Raw genomic sequence first — 24,033 nt, 5'->3', positions numbered from 1 at the left:
CCTTTATCCCTTTTTCCACATCCACACTGGTAAGAAGCAGAGAACAAACACCAAATTGATTGTAGATATGTATATGTAGATTTCACCAACCAAGTATCCAGTGTAAACACTTCAGGCACTGTAACAGGATTAACATGGAATAATAGACAGTCCCCTTGGGTCATCCCATATATCTCACCACACAGGTGAGCTTGCTCACCTTTGTGACAGATGGTCCTTTACACCAGGGATTCTCATATTTTTTTCTTTCTGAGGCCATCCTAACATGCTATAAAAACTCCCCCAGAACCCTGGCTGAGAACCACTGCCTTACACCACTAATCAGAGAAATGTTCAGGATACTGCCAGTCCCAAAGGACCAGTCACTTCCTTAGGGCAATTGATTCTTAGATCTCACAACAAAGACAACACTTGTAGCCAGTCCTGTAATAATCTCTATTAAGATTTATTTAAAAGGAAACGAGAGTTGTTTACAAAGTTAAAGTAGGTTAAAGGAGATGCAGACGAGCTACAGTCTTAAATTTAAAAAGGTAATAGAAGGTTCTATAATAAGCAAGCTCTACATAGTCTTTAGGAATAATCCAGGCTAAGGAGCTGGGGATCTCTTGCTTATGCCTAGAAACTGTGCCTCCCAGAATCCAAGCAGCATACACATCATCAGTTCCTTCTGTATGGGGTTGTTATCCTCTTTCTGCCATGTGCTCTGAGCTACAAACTCAGCGAATGGGAAGTGAAGAGCACACCAACAGTCTTTTGTCTTCTTTAACATCCCATAATAATCTATCTGGTGTTGATGGACCTCTCCTGCCAGGCAGGGTGTAATGCATTCTGTTGCCAATGACCACTTCACCTAGGTAAAGTCTCTCTCCTGTCTGGTGATTTACAGAGCCACAGAGGCTCACAATGCAACTAGTCAGATATTAACCCAGGCAGCAACTCACAAGCATTCAATAAAGTCTAAACACTAAACACATTCTTATAACTCTAATACCTGTTTTAACAATACTAACACAAGTGAGCCAGACTGATTCCAGTTCTGCGTTTGTCCATGTTCAGTTAAGACATGGGGGCTTTTGCCAGAGCTAACACCTCATCTGCCAGTGTTACAGGCAGGTTGGGCAGGGATGGTGTCTCTAGCTTCTAGTTTGCCAGAAGCTGGGAATGGGCAACAGGGGATGGATCACTTGAGGGTTACCTGTTCTGTTCATTCCCTCTGAAGCACCTGGCATTGGCCACTGAGCTAGATGGACCATTGGTTTGATGCAGTGGGCTCTTCTGATGTTCACAGTCTCTATCAGGAGTATCTACTCATTTGGACTCACTGGGGTGCCACAGAAAGAAACAAGGCTGAGGCAAAAAAGCCCATCTCAGAGCCCCCACGCTCACACTTGCCAAAAGCTAAAACTAGGCCCTTCCCATGAAAGGGGGCACTCCCAGGAGAGACTATATAAAGGCTGGAGCATCAAACAACTTTGTAAACCTGAGACAGCTGCTTTGGGGACAATGACAGAGAGAATCCCCCAAAGTGACTCCTTTGAGTCTGCTCTTCTCTGGCCTTTGCTTTACAGAATCATAAAACTGGAAGGGATCTCCAGAGGTCACTCAAGTCCAGTCCCCTTCACCCAAGGCAGGACTAAGTATTATCTCACCGTCCCTGAGAGATGTTTGTGCAGCCTGCTCTTAAAAATCCCCAATGATGGAGATTCCACAACCTCCCTAAGCAATTTATTCCAGTGCTTAACCACTCTGACAGGAAGTTTTTCCTAATGTCCAACCTAAATCGCCCTTCTTGCAATTGAAGCCCATTACTTCTTGTCCTATCCTCAGAGGTTCAGAAGAACAATTTTTCTCCCTCCTCCTTGTAACAACCTTTTATGCACTTGAAAACTGTGATCATGTCCCCTCTCAATCTTCTCTTCTCCAGACTAAACAAACACAATTTTTTCAATCTTCCCTCCTAGATCTCGTTTTCTAGACATTTAATCATTTTTGTTTCTCTTCTCTGGACTTTCTCCAATTTGTCCACATCTTTCCTGAAGTGTTGCATGAAGAACTGGACACACTACTCCAGTTGAGGGGGAGGGGTAGCTCAGTGGTTTGAGCATTGCCTGTTAAACCCAGGGTTGTGAGTTCAAACCTTGAGGGGTCCATTTAGGGGTCTAGGGCAAAAACTGGGGATTGGTCCTGCTTTGAGCAGGGGGTTGGACAAGATGACCTAGGGCCCTTCCAACCCTGATAGTCTATGAAAATCTAATCAGCGCAGAATAGAGTGGAAGAATTACTTCTCGTGTCTTGCTTACAATACTCCTGCTAATACATCCCAGAATTATACTTGCTTTTTTTTTTTTTTTTTGCAACAGTTTAACACTGTTGACTCATATTTAGCTTTTGATCCACTATGACCCCCAAATCCCTTTTTGCAGTACTCCTTCCTAGGCAGTCATTTCCCATTTTGTATGTGTGCAACTGATTGTTCCTTCCTAAGTGGAATACGTTGGATTTGTCCTTACTGAATTTCATTCTATTGACTTCAGACCATTTCTGCAGTTTGTCCAGATCATTTTGAATTTTAATCCTATCCTCCAAAGCACTTGCAACTCCTCCCAGCTTGGTATTGTCCGCAAACTTTGTAAGTGTAACAGAGAGACTCTGCTACTGGGAGGGTTTCACCATGTCTCGGAGGGTTACATCCTGATGGGAGGGGGCTAGGCCTGTACTGGAATAAAGTCACTCTTTGCTTCACAGTGTGGCAGAACCTAGAATGTCCATTAGCAGGGAATAATCCTGGGGGGAATTGTCCTGTGGAATGGACAAAAACCCTGTCTGATTTCTCTCACATTGCCCTTCTCGCTCTGGCAGGCTACAGAATAACATCCACGTTTCGCTACAGATCATCCTATCCTCCGAGGGGGAAGGAAATGGCTGCAATGGAGCTGGCTCAGGTAAGGGATTATCAGGGAGCTGGTTGTGGGTTCTGCTTGGAGGGAGAGGAACAGTAAATGCATAGGAGGGTGGGAGCTGCTAGAGGTGGTGAAAGGCAGGAAATATCTGTGGTGGAGAAAGGGAGGGGACAGGATGTGACAAACCTGCTGAGATTTGTATAATGTAGGGTGTGATGGGTTGTCACCGCAGGGTGTAGTCTGGGAGGCTTCTCTGAACCGCTGTGCCCTCTAGCCCTCAAGCTGGCCTGGCCCTTCTCGCACTGCTTTTCTGGAGATTCAGCCAGCCTCTCCAGGCCCTGTTATCACCCAACATGACAGCAGGGGGCACCATGCATCCAACTAAGCTACCTGAGTGCTTTACCTAAGCCACTGAAGGACCGATAGAAGACAACAGCCAATTTCCCAGCGATAAATGACAGCAAACTTATCAAAGCAGATTACTAAGCAAATAACCAAGAAGTCAAACTAAGCCTAACATACTACTTGGATAGAATTTGAATTAGCAATTTCTGATGATAGAAGCAGTCCACCAAGTTTCCATACACAAGCTTTACCCTGGGACCAACACTTCCGCCATTTCAGTCTTTGTTCCTCAGGTATTCCAGGAGTTCTCTTGTGTGGGGAACAAGAAAAGAGATGATGTCACACCCCACCTTATGTAGCTTTTCCATATGGCAGGAACCCTTTGTTCCAAACTCAGTTCCCAGTCCAGTTTGTGGAAAAATACAGGTACCAAAATGGAGTTCAGTGTCATGTGGTCTGGTCACGTGCCCTAGGCTTGCCTGCTGAGTCACTGTAGCCATGACTCATAGGCTTGCTGAAACATTCAGAGGAAAGCTAAGCTCTTCCATGGTCCCATGTCTTTGTTGATGAGCCATCAGCACTATCTGGCTTCTTCATTGTTGTACCTGAAAAGCTAGTTGTAGGTGTTACCGTGGAGTAAGCACGTTTGAAATACAGATACATGGTCAATATCCATAACTTCAGATAAAAACATGATCTATGCACACAAGTAGAATAATCATATTCAGCAAATCATAACTTTTCCAATGATACTGCACATGACACACATTGCACAAAATGCCTCATAATTGTGTCCTAACCATATTATAATCATACTCTATGCTGAATATGGGGTATAGTGTAAGGGCCTAATTTCAAGGCACAGGAGTTGGGAATGGAACTTCTCCTCTTTGTGGAATAGGAATAACCTTCCAGCCAGGGCTGGGAAAACTTCCCAGACTCCCAGAGCTGGAACCTGAATCTACTGACACTTCATTAGTTACCACCATCCCCAATTTTTGTGGCAATTGCCAACTTTATCAGTGATGATTTTATCTACTGTTCTAGGTCATTGATAAGAATGTGAAATAGCACAGGGCGAAGAACCATCCTTGCGGCAACCCGCTAGAAAGAGATCCACTTGACCATGGTTCCCTATTTACAATCACAGTTTTTAATCTATTTAATGTATGCCATGTGTATTTTATATCTTTCTAGTTTTCTATTCTAAATATTGTGCTGAACCAAGTTGTATGCCTTACAGAAGGGATTATATGACATCAATACTATTGCCCTCCTTTAATTCTTTATTAATGAAATCCAGTATCGGCTGCTCCATTCTCTTGCCCAGTATTGACGTCAGACTAACACTCTTGTAATTAGCTGGGTCATCTCTTTTACACTTTTTAACTATTGGCACAGCATTAGCTTTATTTCAGTCTTCTGGAATTTCCCCAGTGTTCCAAGTCCTAATTAAAACCACATTAACAGTCCACAACACTCCTCCACCAGGTCTTTCAAAACGCTTGTTATCTGGACCCACTGATTTAAACATGTCTAACTTTAATAGCTGCAGTTTAACATTCTTGTGAGTTCTTGTTGGAATGGAAAGACTGTCGGCATCAACATCTTATCATATGAGTACTGTTAGGGGGCTTATTCCTTCACCCACTTACTTCCCTGGTCCTTCTCGCATGAACAGAGAGCAACAATACCTGAAATCCAAAGGTGCAAACAATTTGATGTTTATTGGGGTGAACTTCCAGCAAGCATGATCCCAGTTTCCTTCCTTAGTGTCCCTCTTCCCAGCTCTGACACCACAGAGCCTTACCTGTGTCCCTGTTCCAATTTCCTCCCCCTTAGCAAAACATGATTCCAATTTCCCCACCCCCATTCCCTGTTCCTATTCCCCCCCCCCACACACACACTTCCTGATTGACTGCAGACTATATAGTAAAACTTTAGTTCTGCTTAGCTATACCTTAAATCAATCATTTTACTGAAATTTAACTAACCAATCCTAACATAGTGTAACATGATTTAACTAACTATATCCCACCACCTTAGTTTACACCCAGCAAAAAATTATACAGCGGACAGAAAGAATCACAGAACCAAACAGAGATTATACAGACAAACAATGGCAAAGTGGGAACTATAATGACAAAACAATACAGAAGTGAGGATTTCACATCCCAGCTATTGATAAGTGAGTTCTTGCCAGACAGGATGCTATCAAACTAAGTTTCCTTTTACATCTTCTAGGCACTTGCCTCTCACCTCCAGAGAAAGGGACTATCAGGCCAGGATCGTATCCTAACAGCCCCATAGCACCTTCTTTCAATGGGACTACTTTGGAATGTGAGGAGGTGACCTGTCGCTTCCTAGCTTATGGCTGCCTCCATTGCTTAGCCAAAGATCTCAGCCTAAGAACAGGGCCTCAGATTGTCACAGTAAGAGAAAGACCTTACGCTGGCAGACAGTGATTTTGATTCTTTTCTTTTCTTCCTCTATAACTCGCTAAGTGCTAAGAATACACCTAAATTCTTAGTCTAGGCATTTACAGACAGGCCTGAATATCTATATCCTAACAAGTACATCATCTGTTTTTCTCCAAATCAAGGAGAGAAATATTTATTGACACTTTTACCTCTTCTGCATTATTTTTGATAATTCTGCCACTTTCATCTAGTAATTTTCCACTACCATTGTTAGGATTAATTTTGTATTTAATATACTTTTAAAAACTTCCTTCTTATTTTCATTGATTGATCATTACCAATTTTCTACAATTCTGAGCTTTTAACTTATATTCTTTACTCTTGACTTCCCCTTTCTTCCATATATTTTATTTGGAGAGAATTGGGATTCCTATCAGGCAGCCACAAGCAGGGTCCAGAGACAGCCCCATCTCCTATATCAAGCTCTGGTTAGTAGCTATATGGTAAATGTGAAGACCCTGCCTCCGTCTATCAACTGGGAGACACAAAGTTTCTCTTTCTACCCTCCTGGCCTCTCTAAGCAAGATGTGGTGGGACTCTGTTAACATGTGCCTCCTGGACCTTCACTTTACCTGGTGCTGCTGTTCCATGAATAGTGGGGTTTTGACTGGGGCAGAAGGTACTGAGTGTTGGACTCTTTGTCTTTTAGGGGCTGGTGACTTTTCAGGAGGTGGCTGTGTATTTCACCAAGGGGGAAGGGGCTCTCCTGGACCAGACTCAGAGAGCCCTCTACAGGGATGTCATGCTGGAAAACTATGAGACGGTGGTCTTGCTGGGAAAGGAGTCCTGTCCCCTTGGTTAGTAGAAGCTGTGGGGTCTCTAAAGAATCTGAGTAGTAATAACTTTATACCCTTATACCTTCATTCGTCATACAAGTTTTCTTGCCCCCCCCCCCTTTTTTTGCCTTATCTCCCTCACACTAGTATAATTTTTGGACATGTGCCTTTTTGGTGCCATCAGTCATTTTAAAATTGCATTTAATGTATCCTTATTGGTTACATTAATAACTGTAGCTTTCATGCCTTTTCCTTATTTTAAGAGGAAAATGTGCCACCTGTAGAATTCTAAATTGAGTAAACAGGTGTATGACTCATGCATGGCTTGTGTGACAGTCAGATGAGCTCCTCTTTTGATAGGAGAGCATATAATTTTGCCATTCAGGACCTCACAGGTAAAGGGAGAACCGAGCTGTGGGAGGGGAGGAGAAGGGGGAAGTAGATAATTCTGGGGTGCCAGGACATGGGGAGGGTGTGTGCAGTGTTAGAGCTAAGAAGCAGCAGGAAGGGAGGGAGGTAATGAAAGACGAGGAAGGAACACAAGAAGCTCCCAAAGTGCTGGAAGGTGGTGATGGCTGACCGTAATGGGACGAAGGAGAGGGGAGCGTGGAGGAAGAGCACACAGGAAATGGGCTGGATGGGTCAGTGGGAAGGAGGAGAGATTTATGGATCTAGAGCTGTGGGTGATCCCAGACCTTTAACCCCAAATCCCTACCCAAGCCTTGTTGCTTTAGAGTCTATACTCCAGTTTTATTTCTGTTCAGTTTCACTTCATTATACATTTTTCCCCCCAAATACTATTATTTTAACTCTTGACCCCCCCCACTCATTACCCCTCCCATACAACCTCCCCATGTCTATGCACAGGGACCCTGGCCACTGATCCTCAGTCCTTGGTGCATTCCTCCCTCCCATAGCAAGGCCGCTACCCAGGCACAAATGGGCACTTTGTTGATGATGTTACAGCGTGGTAGTGTAGCCTGTATCGTTTTTACACCTATAAGATTACATAATGGGGTACAACTTGCCCTTGTACATAGCTACTCAAAGTTAATGGAGGAGATGAAATATGGTGAAACACACAGAAACTTGATTTAATACAGACAGTTGTTACTGAAATCCTAAGCAAGGATCAATACACATAACAATTAGACTAAGATAGGTATAATAAAGAGGGTCTTGCATGGTGCATAGTTACCAGTTATGAACACCACTGGAAACAAAGATGGAGGGGCAAGGGAGACCATCAGAAGGGAGGCCCTGCTTCAATTTACACTGTCTCGGGGACCCAACAAAACGAGAAAATATTAACTAGGAGAGGTATTTTATCCCCTTCCTTATGGTAATAGGATGGCTATATACCATATCTGCTCCTTTACTCTGATTACAGTAATGTCAATAGCTGCTCCAACCCATATGTGGCCTTTGGGAAGTCCATAATTAAGCATCAAGCATTAATACTCATGGTTTACATCACTTATTTCTTAATAATTCCAATATATGAATGCTGTCCAACTGCTGAGATACTCCATAGCAGCCTAATTGCTAAAGCTGCCCCAAACTTCCTTCTTTCAGAATCCTGTGGAGTATTGCACCTGTTTCTGGTTACTCATTAGTCTCTCAGAATGAGGGTGCAAAATATCTGACCTGGGATTCTCTCTTTAGGCCTATTTAGGTAAATCCCAGACTTCAGCATAACTACTCCCACAAAGCCTCAAGCTAATATAAGGCTCTTAACGGTAGCAAGCTTAGGCTATGTCTACACTATCACGGTAACTCAACCTATGATGAGCAACTCCAGCTACATGAATAATATAGCTGGAGTCGATGTACCTTAGGTCGAGTTACCGCAGGGTCTACTTACCTTACCCTTCTCATCAGGGGTAGAGTACAGGGGTCAACTGGAGAGTGATCTCCTGTCCATTTGGCAGGTCTTTACGCGACCTGCTACATCGACCACTGGTGGATCGATCTCAGAGCTTTGATCCCGGCTGTAGTGTAGTCCCTGCCCTTAATAACCCACTTATTTATGTTTACCTCCTGGCCCCTCCACACATATTCCAAGCTAATAAGCAATACTCTGATCATGACATTTTACCTCTAGGAAGTATAAAATTGCCCACAAGACATGAGACTAGGTCATAGATCATAAAATCAGGTCAGGATAAAGAGGCGTGAGAGTTTGGAAAGAGTCTTGTCCCCCCTCTCCCCATCTACAGCAGCCATAAGCTGTCTTCCCTCCAGGCTCCTTGGATCTTTGAGCCTGGCCCTCCTGAGGTTGCATGGCCCAGCTCTTGTTTCTTACATTCTCCTTTTCTGGAAGAATTAGAGACTGTTGCTTCTGAACTTTAGTGTTTAATTCCCCAGACTTCTCCACACACTGGGGGAGTTTAACTCTCCCTCCCATTACACCTGAGTCAGTAGATTTCCTAATTCCCCAAAATGTGCTTTTGTGATGTCACAGTTCTGGGATAGCTGAGCCTTTGACCTGCCTCCATGGTCTGCTCAAGGAATGCCCCCTCAGGTATCAGGCCTCTAGCCAGCCCCTCTTTATGGGTAGGGACCCACACACCTCTCCTTTTTGACTAGAGTTTGAGGATTGCGGCTTCTCCTCCTCTGTGTTCACTGGACTAACCTCCAGTTCCTGTACTTTGCTTTCTCTCCAAGGGCTGTAAGCAGTGCGTGTGTGTGATTGAGGTAGGAATTTTGGTGATACTTGTATGATGCCAAGATGCCAATTCCCTCTGTGATTGGTATTACTATGATTATAAAGAGCAGGAGACATGAGGTTTTTTTGTCATGTAGCTGTCATGGGGTGATATGAATGGGTATTAAGGACTGGCTGGAACCAACCTACATCAATGGAATACCCGACAGAGACAAGGGAATAATTCTTACCTGTCCATGAGAGGATATTTGCTTGGCTGAGTGAAGCATACATGGACTCATTATGTTTTTGGGAGCAGGAAGAACTGGGCTCAGAGACACAGGGAGGTCTACCAGAGTGATGACTAATGGACAGGCACAGGGAAAAGAAACCAAAGCATTTTCTACAGCAGCATGGATCAAGGGCATTGGCCAGTATGGACTATATTGTCTTCTTCACTTCTCTATCCTCATCTAAGGACTTTCCAATGCTGTGTTTCAGTTGACTAATAAACCCTGCTATGTTTTGAAAGTCTGCGCAGTGTCACAGCAAAAATTTGCTCTGTGCATTGAATGAGGAACAGTCTCTGAAGAGGAGTGTCATTCAAGTGGACATGCTGACAGAGCTCACAGGTTGAAATAGGAGTGTTGAAACGAGAGGCTCAATCTTGGGTGTTGAAGCTACATGGCCCATCCTTTTGGAAGAGTGGGACCCCTTGGGGTCCTAGTGCATTCAAGTGGCCCCTCCCACGGACTGTTTAAAAGCAAGGGCATTGCACAGATCCTATGGATCCAGAGACAGTGTGCCTTATGGAGAAAAGATATAAAACAAGAATAGGAACTAAATACGTATTTACCATCGCCCCTTCATCAGTCCTCGTGGGAATCCATGATCCATTCCAAAGTGTATTCAAACCTTCCTTAGAGGCTTACCTCTTGGTTATCAGGTCATGTCAGTTTTGTTAGAGGTCTTTTCCTTCACCCTCCCGCTTCCCTGGTTCATGTCACACAGACAACAAGCAGCAAAAGACCAGAAGACTGAAGTGCAGATAATGCGATGTTTATTGGGGTTAGTTTCCAAGCAGGTATATTGCAAAGTCCTTCACACCAGTCAGGCTTATCTCTATATACACCGATAGAGACTCTTTCCCCGTGTTTCCTTCCCAGCTCTGACACCGCAGAGCCTCGCCTGTGTCCCTGTTCCCATTCCCCATCCCCTTTAACAAACATAATTCCAATTTCCCTTCCCCCTCCTGGTTGACCTCATTTATATAATAATATTCTCAGCTATACCTTAACCAATCATTGTACTGAAATTTAACTAACCAATTCCAACATATTGTAACATAATTTTCTAACCAATTATATCCCACTACTGTAATTAACTCACACCTAGCAAAATTAATTATGCAGCAGACAGAAACAATTAGAGAATCGGACTGACTAACAAGGTAAAAGTGACAGGTTTCAGAGTAGCAGCCGTGTTAGTCTGTATTCGCAAAAAGAAAAGGAGTACTTGTGGCACCTTAGAGACTAACAAATTTATTAGAGCATAAGCTTTCGTGAGCTACAGCTGACTTCATCGGATGCATTTGGTGGAAAAAAACAGGGGAGACTGATATACACACACAGAGAACATGAAACAATGGGTTTATCATACACACTGTAAGGAGAGTGATCACTTAAGATAAGCCATCACCAGCAGCAGGGGGGGGAAAGGAGGAAAATCTTTCATGGTGACAAGCAAGGTAGGCTAATTCCAGCAGTTAACAAGAATATCAGAGGAACAGTGGGGTCTCACAGATCTTGGGAGACAGGCCAGTCCTTGCTTACAGACAGCCCCCCAATCTGAAGCAAATACTCACCAGCAACCACACACCACACAACAGAACCACTAACCCAGGAACCTATCCTTGCAACAAAGCCCGTTGCCAACTCTGTCCACATATCTATTCAGGGGATACCATCATAGGGCCTAATCACATCAGCCACACTATCAGAGGCTCGTTCACCTGCGCATCTACCAATGTGATATATGCCATCATGTGCCAGCAATGCCCCTCTGCCATGTACATTGGCCAAACTGGACAGTCTCTACGTAAAAGAATAAATGGACACAAATCAGACGTCAAGAATTATAACATTCAAAAACCAGTTGGAGAACACTTCAATCTCTCTGGTCACTCGATTACAGACCTAAGAGTGGCTATCCTTCAACAAAAAAGCTTCAAAAACAGACTCCAACGAGAGACTGCTGAATTGGAATTAATTTGCAAACTGGATACAATTAACTTAGGCTTGAATAGAGACTGGGAATGGATGAGTCATTACACAAAGTAAAACTATTTCCCCATGGTATTTCTCCCCCCCATCCCATCCCCCACTGTTCCTCTGATATTCTTGTTAACTGCTGGAATTAGCCTACCTTGCTTGTCACCATGAAAGGTTTTCCTCCTTTCCCCCCCTGCTGCTGGTGATGGCTTATCTTAAGTGATCACTCTCCTTACAGTGTGTATGATAAACCCATTGTTTCATGTTCTCTGTGTGTGTATATAAATCTCTCCTCTGTTTTTTCCACCAAATGCATCCGATGAAGTGAGCTGTAGCTCACGAAAGCTTATGCTCTAATAAATTTGTTAGTCTCTAAGGTGCCACAAGTACTCCTTTTCTTTTTAAGGTAAAAGTGGTGGCCATAAAGATAAAACTATACAGAAATAAGGGTTTCACAACCACAACCATTGATAAGTGATTTCTTGCCAGACAGGATGGTATCAAACTAAGTTTTCTTTAACCATCTTAAGATCTGTTTCTTCCTCTGGTGGTGATGGGCACTATCTGGACAGGATCATCTTCCTAACAGCCCAATACCACCTTATGTCAGTGTGACTGCTTTGGGATGTGAGGATATGACCCTCTGCTTCCCAGCTTATCGCTGCCGCTGCTGCTTAGCCAAAGGCCTTAGCCTAAGAACAAGGCCTCAGACTATCCTAGTGAGAGAAGGCCCATACACAGGCGGACTGTGATTTTGATACTTTGTTTTTATACCCCTTTTCAGTAGCTAAGTGATAAAAAATACACCTAAGTTCTTAAAGTATAAGCTTTACAGGCAGGCCTGAATACCTGTATTCTAACAGTAGGTTCTACCCCTTCCCCCATTCTGTGTCTGTCTTGTCTATTTAGATTGTAAATTCTTCAGGGCATGGGCCATCTACTGTTATGTGTTTTGTACTTTGCTTAGCACAGTGGGGACCAGCTGTTAGTTGCTCCTTAGGCACTAAGGTAATGAATATGATTTAGAATAATAACTCTTCTGCCACTTTGAGCCAACGAAGATGGCCTTGGGATGTTACTGCTTTTAAAATGAACTGGGATTAAAACCATAGAATATTCTTTGTGACAAGTATCCCACAAATTCCACTGACCTACCTTGTTTTCTTTGACTGGAGTAGGGTTTCCAGTTTCCAAACCTGATGTGATCTCGCAGCTGGAACGAGGGGAAGAGCCATGGGTCACAGACCTCCAGTGCTCTGAGAAAGAAGTGCTCCCGAGAGCTGCCTGCACAGGTGAGGAATTGGTTAAACCAACTCAAAATCTATTTGGAATGAAGGAAATATTTGGGATGCCCTACAAAGACCTTGTGAGCTCTCCAAGTTTAGGATTGTTCCCTGCAGAATGGAATCGTTATGGCAGATGTCACTCATGGCTTCCCACCTATTCTGACTGACAACAGGCAGCAGGTCCCTCCCCGATTTCACTTTCCCCTGAGTGTTCTGGTGAGATGCAGACCAAAAACTGATCCCTTCCTCTCTCCTCTAGGAAAGCGTTTGGGGAAAATCAGCTCCTGATATGTGTGGGAGAGATCAAACCTATTTTGGTTTGTTCATCGCTTTTTTCAATTCCTCTCTCTGAGATTTCCTTTCTTTCCGGTGCAGGAAGTGATTTATGTCTGGATTCTCTTTGTCTCCCATCAGGTGATGGGATAGTGAGTGAGAATGAGGAAGAGAAACCCCAGCAGGAAGATGCTGAGCAAGTAGAACCACATGGAACGTTATCAGGAAGATCCAAAGGGAATGTTTCCAGGAGTTGTGCACTTCCAGAAAAAGCAAAAGCCTGTGAGACTCAGAAAATGCCAGAGGAAAACTTCAGTAGCCACTCAGATCTTACTACATGCAACAGAATCAACTTGGAAGAGACCCGCTACACATGCCATGAGAGTGGGAAAAGCTTTAATCAGAACTCAGACCTTCTCACACATTGGAGAACCCACACAGGAGAGAAACCGTATGGATGCTCTGAGTGTGGGAAACGCTTCAATCAGAGCTCAACCCTTATCACACATCAGAGAATCCACACAGGAGAGAGAGTCTGCACATGCTCTGCGTGTGGAAAAAGCTTCAATCAGAGATCTGACCTGATCACACCTCAGAGAATCCATACAGGAGAGAGACCCTACACATGCTCCGAGTGTGGGAAAAGCTTTAGTCATAGCTCAACCCTGTTCAGACATCAGAGAATCCACATTGGAGAGAGATGTTACACGTGCTCTGAGTGTGGCAAACGCTTCAATAAGAGCTGGACCCTTATCACACATCATAGAATCCACACAGGAGAGACGCCCTACACATGCTCTGAGCACAGGAAAAGTTTCAATCATAGCTTGACCCTTATTACACATCGTAGAATCCACACACGAGGCACGCCCTACACATGCTCTGAGTGTGGGAAACGCTTCAAACACAGCTCTGCCCTGATCAGACATCAGAGAATCCACACAGGAGAGACGCCCTACACGTGCTCTGAGTGTGGGAAAAGCTTCAATCAGAGCTCAACCCTTATCACACATCGTAGAATCCACACAGGAGAGACGCCGTACACATGCTCTGAGTGTGGGAAGAGCTTCAACCGGAGCTCCAACTTGAGCACACATAGGAGAATCCACACAGGTGAGAAACCTTATGGATGCTCTGAGTGTGGGAGAAGCTTCAATCACAGCTCTGCTCTGATCACACATCAAAGAATCCACACAGGAGAGACGCCGTACACATGCTCTGAGTGCGGGAAAAGCTTCAATCAGAGCTCGACCCTTATCACGCATCGTAGAATCCACACAGGAGAGACGCCCTACACATGCTCTGAGTGCGGGAAAAGCTTCAATCAGAGGTCTGCCCTGATCACACATCAGAGAATCCACACAGGAGAGATGCCCTATACGTGCTCTGAGTGTGGGAAAAGCTTCAGTCGCAGTTCTGCCCTGATCACACATCAGCGAATCCACACAGGAGAGAGGCCCTATACATGCTCTCAGTGTGGTAAAAGCTTCAATCAGAGCTCAAGCCTTATCTCACATGAGAGAATCCACACAGGAGAGAAGCCCTACACGTGCTCTGAGTGTGGGAAAAGCTTCAAAAAGAGCTCACACCTTATTAGACATCATAAAATACATGTGAGAGAGAACTGAAACAAATGCCTTGATTAGGCCTTGGCAAAGATATATATTTTTTTTTTTTAAATCACATTTGCTAATACTCACATAGTGATCTGTGCACCATCTTCACCATGGTCTCTCAGCTCCCCCAGATCAGTTGCCTGCTTCTGCCTTTTGCAGCTCACCCTTCTTTGGGGTCAATCCTGTGCTGGAGAGCAGATATTTTTACAACCATTTTCCTCACTTAAAATGTATTGAACTATAACAAAGAGTAGGAATGGGGCAGGGATAGGGGAAAGATATCATTTCCCCTCTATAACAACTGAAGAAGATAAGGTCAGTCAGAGGGATTCACTTACTCCCGATCATCATCCCAATCCCCCCCTGTTGTTCAATTGGTTAGGTCAATATTTTCTCTAAAGGGCTGGGAAGAGGATTCCCTAGTAAATGACTTGTAACTAAGCAAAATACCCATGGACTTCGCTCCTAAAGCAGTTGTAGCCCAGGCCCTGCAGGAGGTCGCTCCTGAAGATCTCTCCTTTCTAATCAGATGCATGTTGCCTATTATTTGGGAAATGCAATCCCTATCTAGGTAGGGACGGGGAAAATGGAAGTGACATTTCTCTTCAGCTCACCCCTGGGATATGCTGCAAATATGTAGAAAATGAAATCTGTGTTGAATATGATATAGCTGCAGAAAGATACCTATTTTTAATAGATACCTGACGTTTGGTGTCTTACAGAGATTGTAAGCAGCACCTGAATTTAGTCCCTAAATTAAATCTGTGCCAACAGATTAAAGAAATAAAAGGGCATATTAGGGGGAGTTATACCTCACTATCACTACTGATGTGCTGTGTGGTTGGTGAAGAATTGTACACCAGGGAAGTGTAAAATTACTTGAAGGGTATGTCTACAGTATGAAATTAGGTCAATATTATATAAATCAATTTTTAGAAATTGATTTTATACAGTCAGTTGCATATGACCACATTAAGCGCATTAAGTCAGCATTGTGTGTCCTCACTACTATGGCTAGCATCAATTTATGGAGTGGTGCACTGTGGGTAGCTATCCCACACTTCCCGCAGTCTCTGCCACCCATTGGAATTCTGGGTTAAGGTCCCAATTCCGATGGGACAAAAACATTGTCGCAGGTGGTTTTGGGTACATGTCATCTATCGCCAGATCACCGCGGCAGTTATAAGCATTCTAAACACCTTGCACATTATCCTGCAGTATGTGCAGAACCAGAACCTGCAAAAGCAGGCGAGGAGGCGACGGCAGTGCAGTGACGAGAGTGATGAGGACATGGACACAGACTTCTCTCAACGCAAGGGCCCCAGCAATTTGGACATCCTGGTGGCAATGGGGCAGACTCATGCCATGGAATGCCGATTCTGGGCCTGGGAAACAAGCACAGAGTGGTGGGACTGCAAAGTGGTGCAGGTCTGGGATGATTCCCAGTGGCTCCGAAACTTTCACATGCATAAGGGCACTTCCATGGAACTTTATGACTTGCTTTCCCCTGCCCTGAAGCGCAAGAATACCAAGATGAGAACAGCCGTCACAGTTCACAAGCGGGTGGCGATATCCCTCTGGAAGCTTGCAACGCCAGATAGCTACTGGTCAGTTGGGAATAAATTTGGACTGGACAAGTCTACTGTGGGGGCTGCTGTGATCCAAGTAACCAATGCAAACACTGAGCTGCTGCTGTCAAGGGTAGTGATCCTGGAAAACGTGCAGGTCATAGTGGATGGCTTAGCTGTAATGGGATTCCTTAACTGTGGTGGGGCAATAGATGGAATGCATATCCCTATCTTGGGACTGGATCACCTTGGCAGCCACTACATAAACCGCAATGGGTACTTTTTCAATAGTGCTGCAAGCACTGGTGGGTCACAAGGGACGTTTCACCGACATCAACGTGGGACGGCCGGGAAAGGTACATGATGCTCGCATCTTCAGTAATTCCGGTCTGTTTGAACAGCTGCAGGAAGGGACTTACTTCCTAGACCAGAAAATAACTGTTGGGGCATTTGAAATGCCTATAGTTATTCTTGGGGACCCAGCCTATCCCTTAATGCCCTGGCTCATGAAGCCATACACAGATACCCTGGACAGTAGTAAGGAGTTGTTCAACTATAGGCCGAGCAAGTGCAGAATGGTTTTAGAATGTGCATTTGGATGTTTAAAAGCACACTAGTGCACTTTACGGACTCTGTTAGACCTCAGTGCAACCAATATTCCCATTGTTATTGCTGTTTGCTGTGTGCTCCACAATATCTGAGAGAGTAAGGGGGAGACATTTATGGTGGGGTGGGAGGTTGAGGCAAATCACCTGGCCACTGATTATGTGCAGCCAGACACCAAGACTATTAGAAGAGCACAGCAGGGCACGCTGCGCATCAGAGAAGCTTTGAAAACCAGTTTCATGACTGGCCAGGCTACAATGTGACAGTTCTGTTTGTTTCTCCTTGATGAAAACCCGCCCTCTTTGATCACTCTACTTCCCCGTAAGCCAACCATCTTCCCACCTTCTATTACCGCTTGCAGAGGCAATAAAGTCATTGTTGTTTCAAAATCATGCATTCTTTATTAATTCATCACACAAATAGGGGGATAACTGCCAAGGTAGCATGGGAGGGGTGGGGGAGGAGAGAAGCACCAGGTCGGGTGGTGGAGGAGGGAAGGAGAAGGCCACACTGCACTTCAAAACTTATTGAATACCAGTCTTCTGTTGCTTGGGCAGTCCTCTGGGTTGGAGTGGTTGGGTGTCCGGAGGGGGGCCCCCCACCGCACTCTTGGGCATCTGGGTGAGGAGGCTATGGAACTTGTGGAGGAGGGCGGGCAGTTACACAGGAACTGCAGCAGCAGTCTGTGCTCCTGCTGCCTTTCCTGAAGCTCCACTAGACGCCAGAGCATATCAGTTTGATCCCCCAGTAGCCTCTGCATTGCATCCTGCCTCTTCTTGTCTTGCTCCCACCACCTCTCATCTCTCTCATCCCTTCTGTCCTCTTTTTCATTTTCTTCTTTCCTGGACTCTGACCTCAAAGTCAGGTCAAAGTTTTGACAAGAACTCAGGTAGAAATTGCAGGTACTGGTGGTTGATTTTTTCATCCCAGAGATGGAAGCTATGGTGACCTGTGGCCAAGGTAAACTATTTTTAGGTCCCTGCTCCCTTTTAAGTGGCACTGATCACACTACTAACAGTTGTGCCCAATTTAATCATGGCATCCGTCTTTTACCATTTGGATCCAAAGTTTCACGAAGCACAGAGAGAAACAGCTGATTCCTTCAGAGCTATTCCATGCCTATGGGTCCCATTCTGGCTGCCTTGTTGGACAAGAAGCACTTCCATGCTGGGGAAATCATGGTAGCCAATGAGGGAATGTATCAGATTCCAAGTTCAAACTGTAGATACATGAATGCTAAGTCCAGAGTCTGTGGTTTGGTCTCAGTTTTGCTATTAAGTCTAATGCATTTGTATCACTTCTCCTGTTGCTACTTTGAAAGATTAGAAAGTGTGAAAATAGAGCACAGGTGGTTTTTTCTCATGATGCAGCCTTCCCACATAGTGTGAGACCTCTTCCACCCACACTTATGGGAGAAGACGCAGGGAGAAATGAACTCACAGAAATGGAAGGCTCCTAGCTTAGGGTAGAATGCGACTTCACACAAAGCTGACTGGGTGGAAATGGGAATCAAGAGAAAACTGCCCTATAGGTTTATATTTTGTAATCTTTGAATAAATTGTTACCAGCAACAATGAAATTAAACATGAAGTTAATGAGTGTAATGTAAGAGGCTGATCATGTAATAACTTGCAGTGTTGCAATAGAATTCAGGTTTTCTTCTAGTTAGGAAATGGTGGCTAATCCTGAAATTAAAACCTCACTCCAAAGGAATTAGAGTGGGGGAATATGTGAGAGAAATAGCATGCATGAGAATAGAGACTCAGTATAGACAGTAATTGTTTCTATTTAAAATGGAATTTATTATGATAAATTTTAAAATCTTCGCTTAAGAGGAAAATTACTTGAGACAAGATGTGTAGCCTTTTACCCAGTTAGAGGGTAACAGCCACAGAATTCTCGAGGTCTCCTGTTTGCAAAGCAAAGATGTCACATCAGGCAGGAGATGGATGTGTGATGGTAGCTTTTCTGGGTTTTTCAGTTTGGTTTGGTTTTTTAATTTAAATTTAATTTTGCCACCAGTTACTTTTGTAGGTGCTGAGGACCCTTTTCCTTTTGAGCACAGCTATTTAACCATCAGGCCTGGCTCTGTAAACCTCCCAAAACTGGTCTTGTGTTTCTTTCATTTTTGATATCTTTGGTGTTCTCAGCAACAGATACTTTGAGAAACCTTCTGGGTTAAGCAGGCTTTTTCCAAACTGACATGGGCCCAAAGTCTGCCTCAATTCAGCTGGATTGGGATGCGTCTGTATCAAAGGAGTGGCGCACACCTGATTTGCCCAGAGACCTTGGGGGGAGGTGTGGTAAGATAAGGTAATTAGGAATCGACACCAGAAAAGTTAAATGTAAGTGTGAAAGACCTTCACCTTGTAGGTCAACATGCCTGTTCTATTCATTACCTCTGAAGCATCTGGTACTGGTCACTCTCAGGCAGCACACTGGGCTAGATGGACCATTGGTCTGACCCAGTATGACCAGCCTTGTGTTCTTATGTAAGCCATGTAGGGCCTTGTCTACTCTTGCAAGTTTCTGCGCAGTAAAGCACTATAAAAAAAAACACCCCAACGAGAGGCGTAGAGCTTTCTGTGCTGGGACTACAGTGCCGCGGTGCAAGTGTAGACACCCTGGTCGATTACAGCGCTGCGATTGGCCTCTGGGAGGCGTCCCACAATTCCTGTTCTCGCCTCTCTGGTCATCGGTTTGAACTCTACTGCACTCCACCCCTGAATTTCCTTGGGAAATTTGAAAGTCCCCTTCCGTTTGCTTGGTGACGCATGCAGTGGCCTCAGCGCATCTTTCCAGCTGACCATGCCTGCTCCATGCACCAGGTGATCCCCTGCTTGGAGGACTGCTGAGCCACTGGACCTCATCAGCATTTGGGGAGAGGAGGCTGTCCACTCCCAGCTGTGCTCCAGTTGTAGGAATTATACCAATGGACAGATTTCACAATGCATAAGAGAAAGGGGCCATGACCAGGACACACCGCAATGCAGGGTCAAAATGAAGGAGCTGTGGAACGCCTACTGCATGGCATGGGTGGCAAACTGCCACTCCGGGGCTGCACCCATGAGCTCCTGGTTCTACAAAGAGCTGGATGTGATAATCAGTGGTGACCCCACCTCCACTGTGAAGGCCACTGTGGATACTTCGGTGGCTCACTTGCCAGTCGATAGTGGACTGAGCCAGGAGGAGGAAATCTTGGATAAGGATGTGGAGGCGGAGGGAGCCCCAGAGGCAGAGGATAACTCAGAGGTCAGGGATGCATTTAGCCAGGAGTTCTTCTCTACCCCAGAGGAGACAAGCCAGTCACAGCTGTCAGAGTTTAGCAAAGCGCAAACAGGAGAGGAGGCCCCTGGTAAGTGGCTTTGATTTTGGGAATCACTGAAGTGAGTTCTTGGGAGCAGGAGGGCTGCAGAAAGCAGGCTCGTGTCTGTATGATGTGCTTACCACCGCATGCCCGGTCTGAGTGGCGAAACAGGATGATGATTGACTCCCTCACTTCATGGGAATCTGCGCCAGAGATCTCCATGAAACTCTCATGGAGATACAGGGCAATCCACTGCTGCAGGTTCTTTGGCAGAGCTGCTTCATTTCTTGCCCCATTAAGGGTAACTTTTCTGCACTACTCTGCCATTATGGGAGCGGGGGGACCATTGCTGCATGTAGGCAAGCCACGTAAGAGTCAGGGTGTACGCCACAGTCTTGGTGAAGACCTTTACTTGATTCTCTACTCACCCTCAGCAGCGAGATATCTTCCATAATGAACACAGGTTTCAGAGTAGCAGCTGTGTTAGTCTGTATTCGCAAAAAGAAAAGGAGTACTTGTGGCACCTTAGAGACTAACAAATTTATTAGAGCATAAGCTTTCGTGAGCTACAGCTCACTTCATCGGATGCATTTGGTGGAAAAAACAGAGGAGAGATTTATATACACACACACACAGAGAACATGAAACAATGGGTTTATCATACACACTGTAAGGAGAGTGATCACTTAAGATAAGCCATCACCAGCAGCAGGGGGGGAAAGGAGGAAAACCTTTCATGGTGACAAGCAAGGTAGGCTAATTCCAGCAGTTAACAAGAATATCAGAGGAACAGTGGGGGATGGGGTGGGAGGGAGAAATACCATGGGGAAATAGTTTTACTTTGTGTAATGACTCATCCATTCCCAGTCTCTATTCAAGCCTAAGTTAATTGTATCCAGTTTGCAAATTAATTCCAATTCAGCAGTCTCTCGTTGGAGTCTGTTTTTGAAGCTTTTTTGTTGAAGGATAGCCACTCTTAGGTCTGTGATCGAGTGACCAGAGAGATTGAAGTGTTCTCCAACTGGTTTTTGAATGTTATAATTCTTGACGTCTGATTTGTGTCCATTCATTCTTTTACGTAGAGACTGTCCAGTTTGGCCAATGTACATGGCAGAGGGGCATTGCTGGCACATGATGGCATATATCACATTGGTAGATGCGCAGGTGAACGAGCCTCTGATAGTGTGGCTGATGTGATTAGGCCCTATGATGGTATCCCCTGAATAGATATGTGGACAGAGTTGGCAACGGGCTTTGTTGCAAGGATAGGTTCCTGGGTTAGTGGTTCTGTTGTGTGGTGTGTGGTTGCTGGTGAGTATTTGCTTCAGATTGGGGGGCTGTCTGTAAGCAAGGACTGGTCTGTCTCCCAAGATCTGTGAGAGTGATGGGTCGTCCTTCAGGATAGGTTGTAGATCCTTGATGATGCGTTGGAGAGCTTTTAGTTGGGGGCTGAAGGTGATGGCTAGTGGCGTTCTGTTTTCTTTGTTGGGCCTGTCCTGTAGTAGGTGACTTCTGGGTACTCTTCTGGCTCTGTCAATCTGTTTCTTCACTTCAGCAGGTGGGTATTGTAGTTGTAGGAATGCATGATAGAGATCCTGTAGGTGTTTGTCTCTGTCTGAGGGGTTGGAGCAAATGCGGTTATATCGTAGCGCTTGGCTGTAGACAAATCTGTCAACTTCATGAAAAAACTCGCATAGATACAGACAGACATCATCTTCCTCTCCAAATGCAAACAGATGGACATCATACCGAAAGGACTGAAGGTAAAAAATCCATTACAATCTACATACCACACAGACTATGCTGACAGCTTGTGCCACACACTCTCTCAAAGAAACTGCGGAACCACCTGATCAACATCCTCTACAGCAAACAGGGAAAGATTAAGAATGAGCTCTCAAAACTGGATACTCTCATAAAGAACCAACCTTCCACACAAACTTACTCGTGGCTGGACTTTACAAAAACTAGACAAGCCATTTACAAAACACACTTTGCTTCTCTACAAAAGAAAAAGGACACTAAGCTATCTAAACTACTATATGACTACTATGTGTTAGTCTCTAAGGTGCCACAAGTACTCCTTTTCTTTATAATGAACACAGTCTGTGGAAAATGTGGGCAGAGGAATAATTAAAGCCCCCCCCCTTCCCCACAGTGCTGTCTCTCCCCAAGAGCCACGTACCCAGTGTACAGTACGGTCCTGGAACAGTGATTTTCCTGCCCCTGCTGTTACCATTTTGGGGGTCTTGGGCTCATGGGTCCTTGCCTGGGTTAGCCAGTTACAGACAGGTATGTGAATAGGGGCTGTGTTTTAAATCACTGCATCAGTGGTCTCTGTGTTGCAAACAATACTGCGTATGTAAAATGTTGCATTTTGGCTTCACAGATATGCCCGTGGAAGCCCAGCCTCCCTCTTCGTTATCGCTGGCAAAACAGCTGTTTAGAATTAGAAAGTGGCCATGAAGAACTAAAGAGAACTTTCTGCATGAGGTCATGATGCACTCCGCCTGGAACATTTGTGGAAGTTAATTGATCTCTGGCTTTTCTGCCATAAGCGTGGGTGGAAGGGGTCTCACACTATGGGGGAAGGCTTGCAACATGAGAAAAAAACAATTCTATTCTATTTTCACACTTTTAATCTTTCCAAATAGCTGGAGCTGTGATGCAAAGACATAAAACACAAGACCAAAACTAAGAGACTAAAGAATAAAATCAGGACTCAACATTCATACATCCTGCAGTCTGACCTTGGAGCTTGACAGACTCATTCCCTAATGGGTTACCGTCACTTACACAGAAGGAACGTCCTTATTGTCCAACAACACAGGCACATTGGGATCCATGAGGAAGGAATGTCTTGGAAAAAAAAAGAGTTGATGCCTTCACTTTGCCTTGTGAAACTCTGGATTCAAACGGTTGAGAACAACTGTCCTTTATCTAACCATGGCATCTTTGGGACTCTAATCAATGCCACTGAACTAGCTCAGTGGTTTGAGCATTGGCCTGCTAAACCCAGGGTTGTGAGTTCAATCGTTGAGGGGGCCATTTAGGAATCTGGGGCAAATATTGGGGATTGGTCCTGCTTTGAGCAGGCGGTTGGACTAGATGACCTCCTGAGGTCCCTTCCAACCCTGGTATTCGATGAACTAGGGAGTTGTGTTCTAAACGCAGTTTTACTTGGATCATAGCTCACCATAGCTTTCATCTCTGCGGTGAAAACCAACTACTGGGTGCCTGCTGTTTTTACGTGTGTTCTTGCCAAATCCTTGGTCTTGATGGGGGCAAATTGACATTTCTCTGGAGAAGAATCCTTTACCAAACCATCCAAAATCTCAGAAGTGCCGGTGAGGAATGGCCTGCCCAAACATGCCCAGTCTATTTCTTTAATATGATGGAACAGGTTTAAATTAGAAACTAAATATACGTCTGGATGAGAATCACTATACGGTACAAGATGTGGGGGTTTATTCAAAAAGCATAAACTTTCTGCATCTGTCCCACATTTAAACACTCATTTCATTTTATACACATGGGAAGCATTACAAACAGTGTATTCAACAACAAAAATGCTTCTATTTCCTCCACATCTGCATTGCTAGAGACAGCACTTCTCTCTGTTAGGATCAGCTAGGTGATATCTTCAGGAGTAACGACCTCTCGGGCCTGGGTAACAAATAGGGTTGTTAACCCTTGCCATAGTGGCTGGAAGTCTCCCAGAATTGGCCTCAATCTCCTCTGCCTCCTAGGTGCAGGGATAGCCAGAGGGTCTTTGCACACTGCTCCTGTCCAGGGCGCCCACTCCGCAGCTCCCATTGGCCGGAAACTGTGGCCAATGGGAGTTGCGGGGACGGTGCGTGCAGGGAAGCGCAGCACGCAAAGCCGCCTGTCACTGTGCCTCAATCACAAGTGAGGATACCAAATTCAGAACGAACTGCAGAAACAGAAATAGGACAGAC

General features: G+C 44.8%; 2 protein-coding genes across 5 annotated transcripts in view; both read left to right on the top strand.

Annotated features, from left to right (window-relative positions):
* Nucleotides 1–24,033, top strand: part of LOC119849403 (zinc finger protein 501-like) — a 1,099,011-nt gene that overhangs the window by 9,822 nt on the left and 1,065,156 nt on the right. Inside the window, exons 2-5 of one of the 4 annotated variants that reach the window (XM_043503822.1) lie at nucleotides 2,860–2,942; nucleotides 6,375–6,522; nucleotides 12,597–12,710; nucleotides 13,119–16,227. In XM_043503822.1, coding sequence (XP_043359757.1) covers nucleotides 2,860–2,942; nucleotides 6,375–6,522; nucleotides 12,597–12,710; nucleotides 13,119–14,605 — 1,832 coding nt within the window. In that variant the 3' untranslated portion in view covers nucleotides 14,606–16,227. Of the gene's footprint in view, nucleotides 1–2,859; nucleotides 2,943–6,374; nucleotides 6,523–12,596; nucleotides 12,711–13,079; nucleotides 16,228–24,033 lie in introns of those variants that run through there. The other 3 variants (XM_043503827.1, XM_043503823.1, XM_043503825.1) reach the window with 3 other exon arrangements.
* LOC119849388 (zinc finger protein OZF-like) overlaps nucleotides 1–24,033 on the top strand; it is an 875,044-nt gene that overhangs the window by 300,203 nt on the left and 550,808 nt on the right. The gene's annotated exons all lie outside the window — the stretch shown is intronic.

Source organism: Dermochelys coriacea, chromosome 28 (genome assembly GCF_009764565.3).
Source record: "Dermochelys coriacea isolate rDerCor1 chromosome 28, rDerCor1.pri.v4, whole genome shotgun sequence".
In the NCBI taxonomy this organism is placed as follows: domain Eukaryota; kingdom Metazoa; phylum Chordata; order Testudines; family Dermochelyidae; genus Dermochelys; species Dermochelys coriacea.
This window is presented reverse-complemented; position numbering and strand designations above follow the sequence as displayed.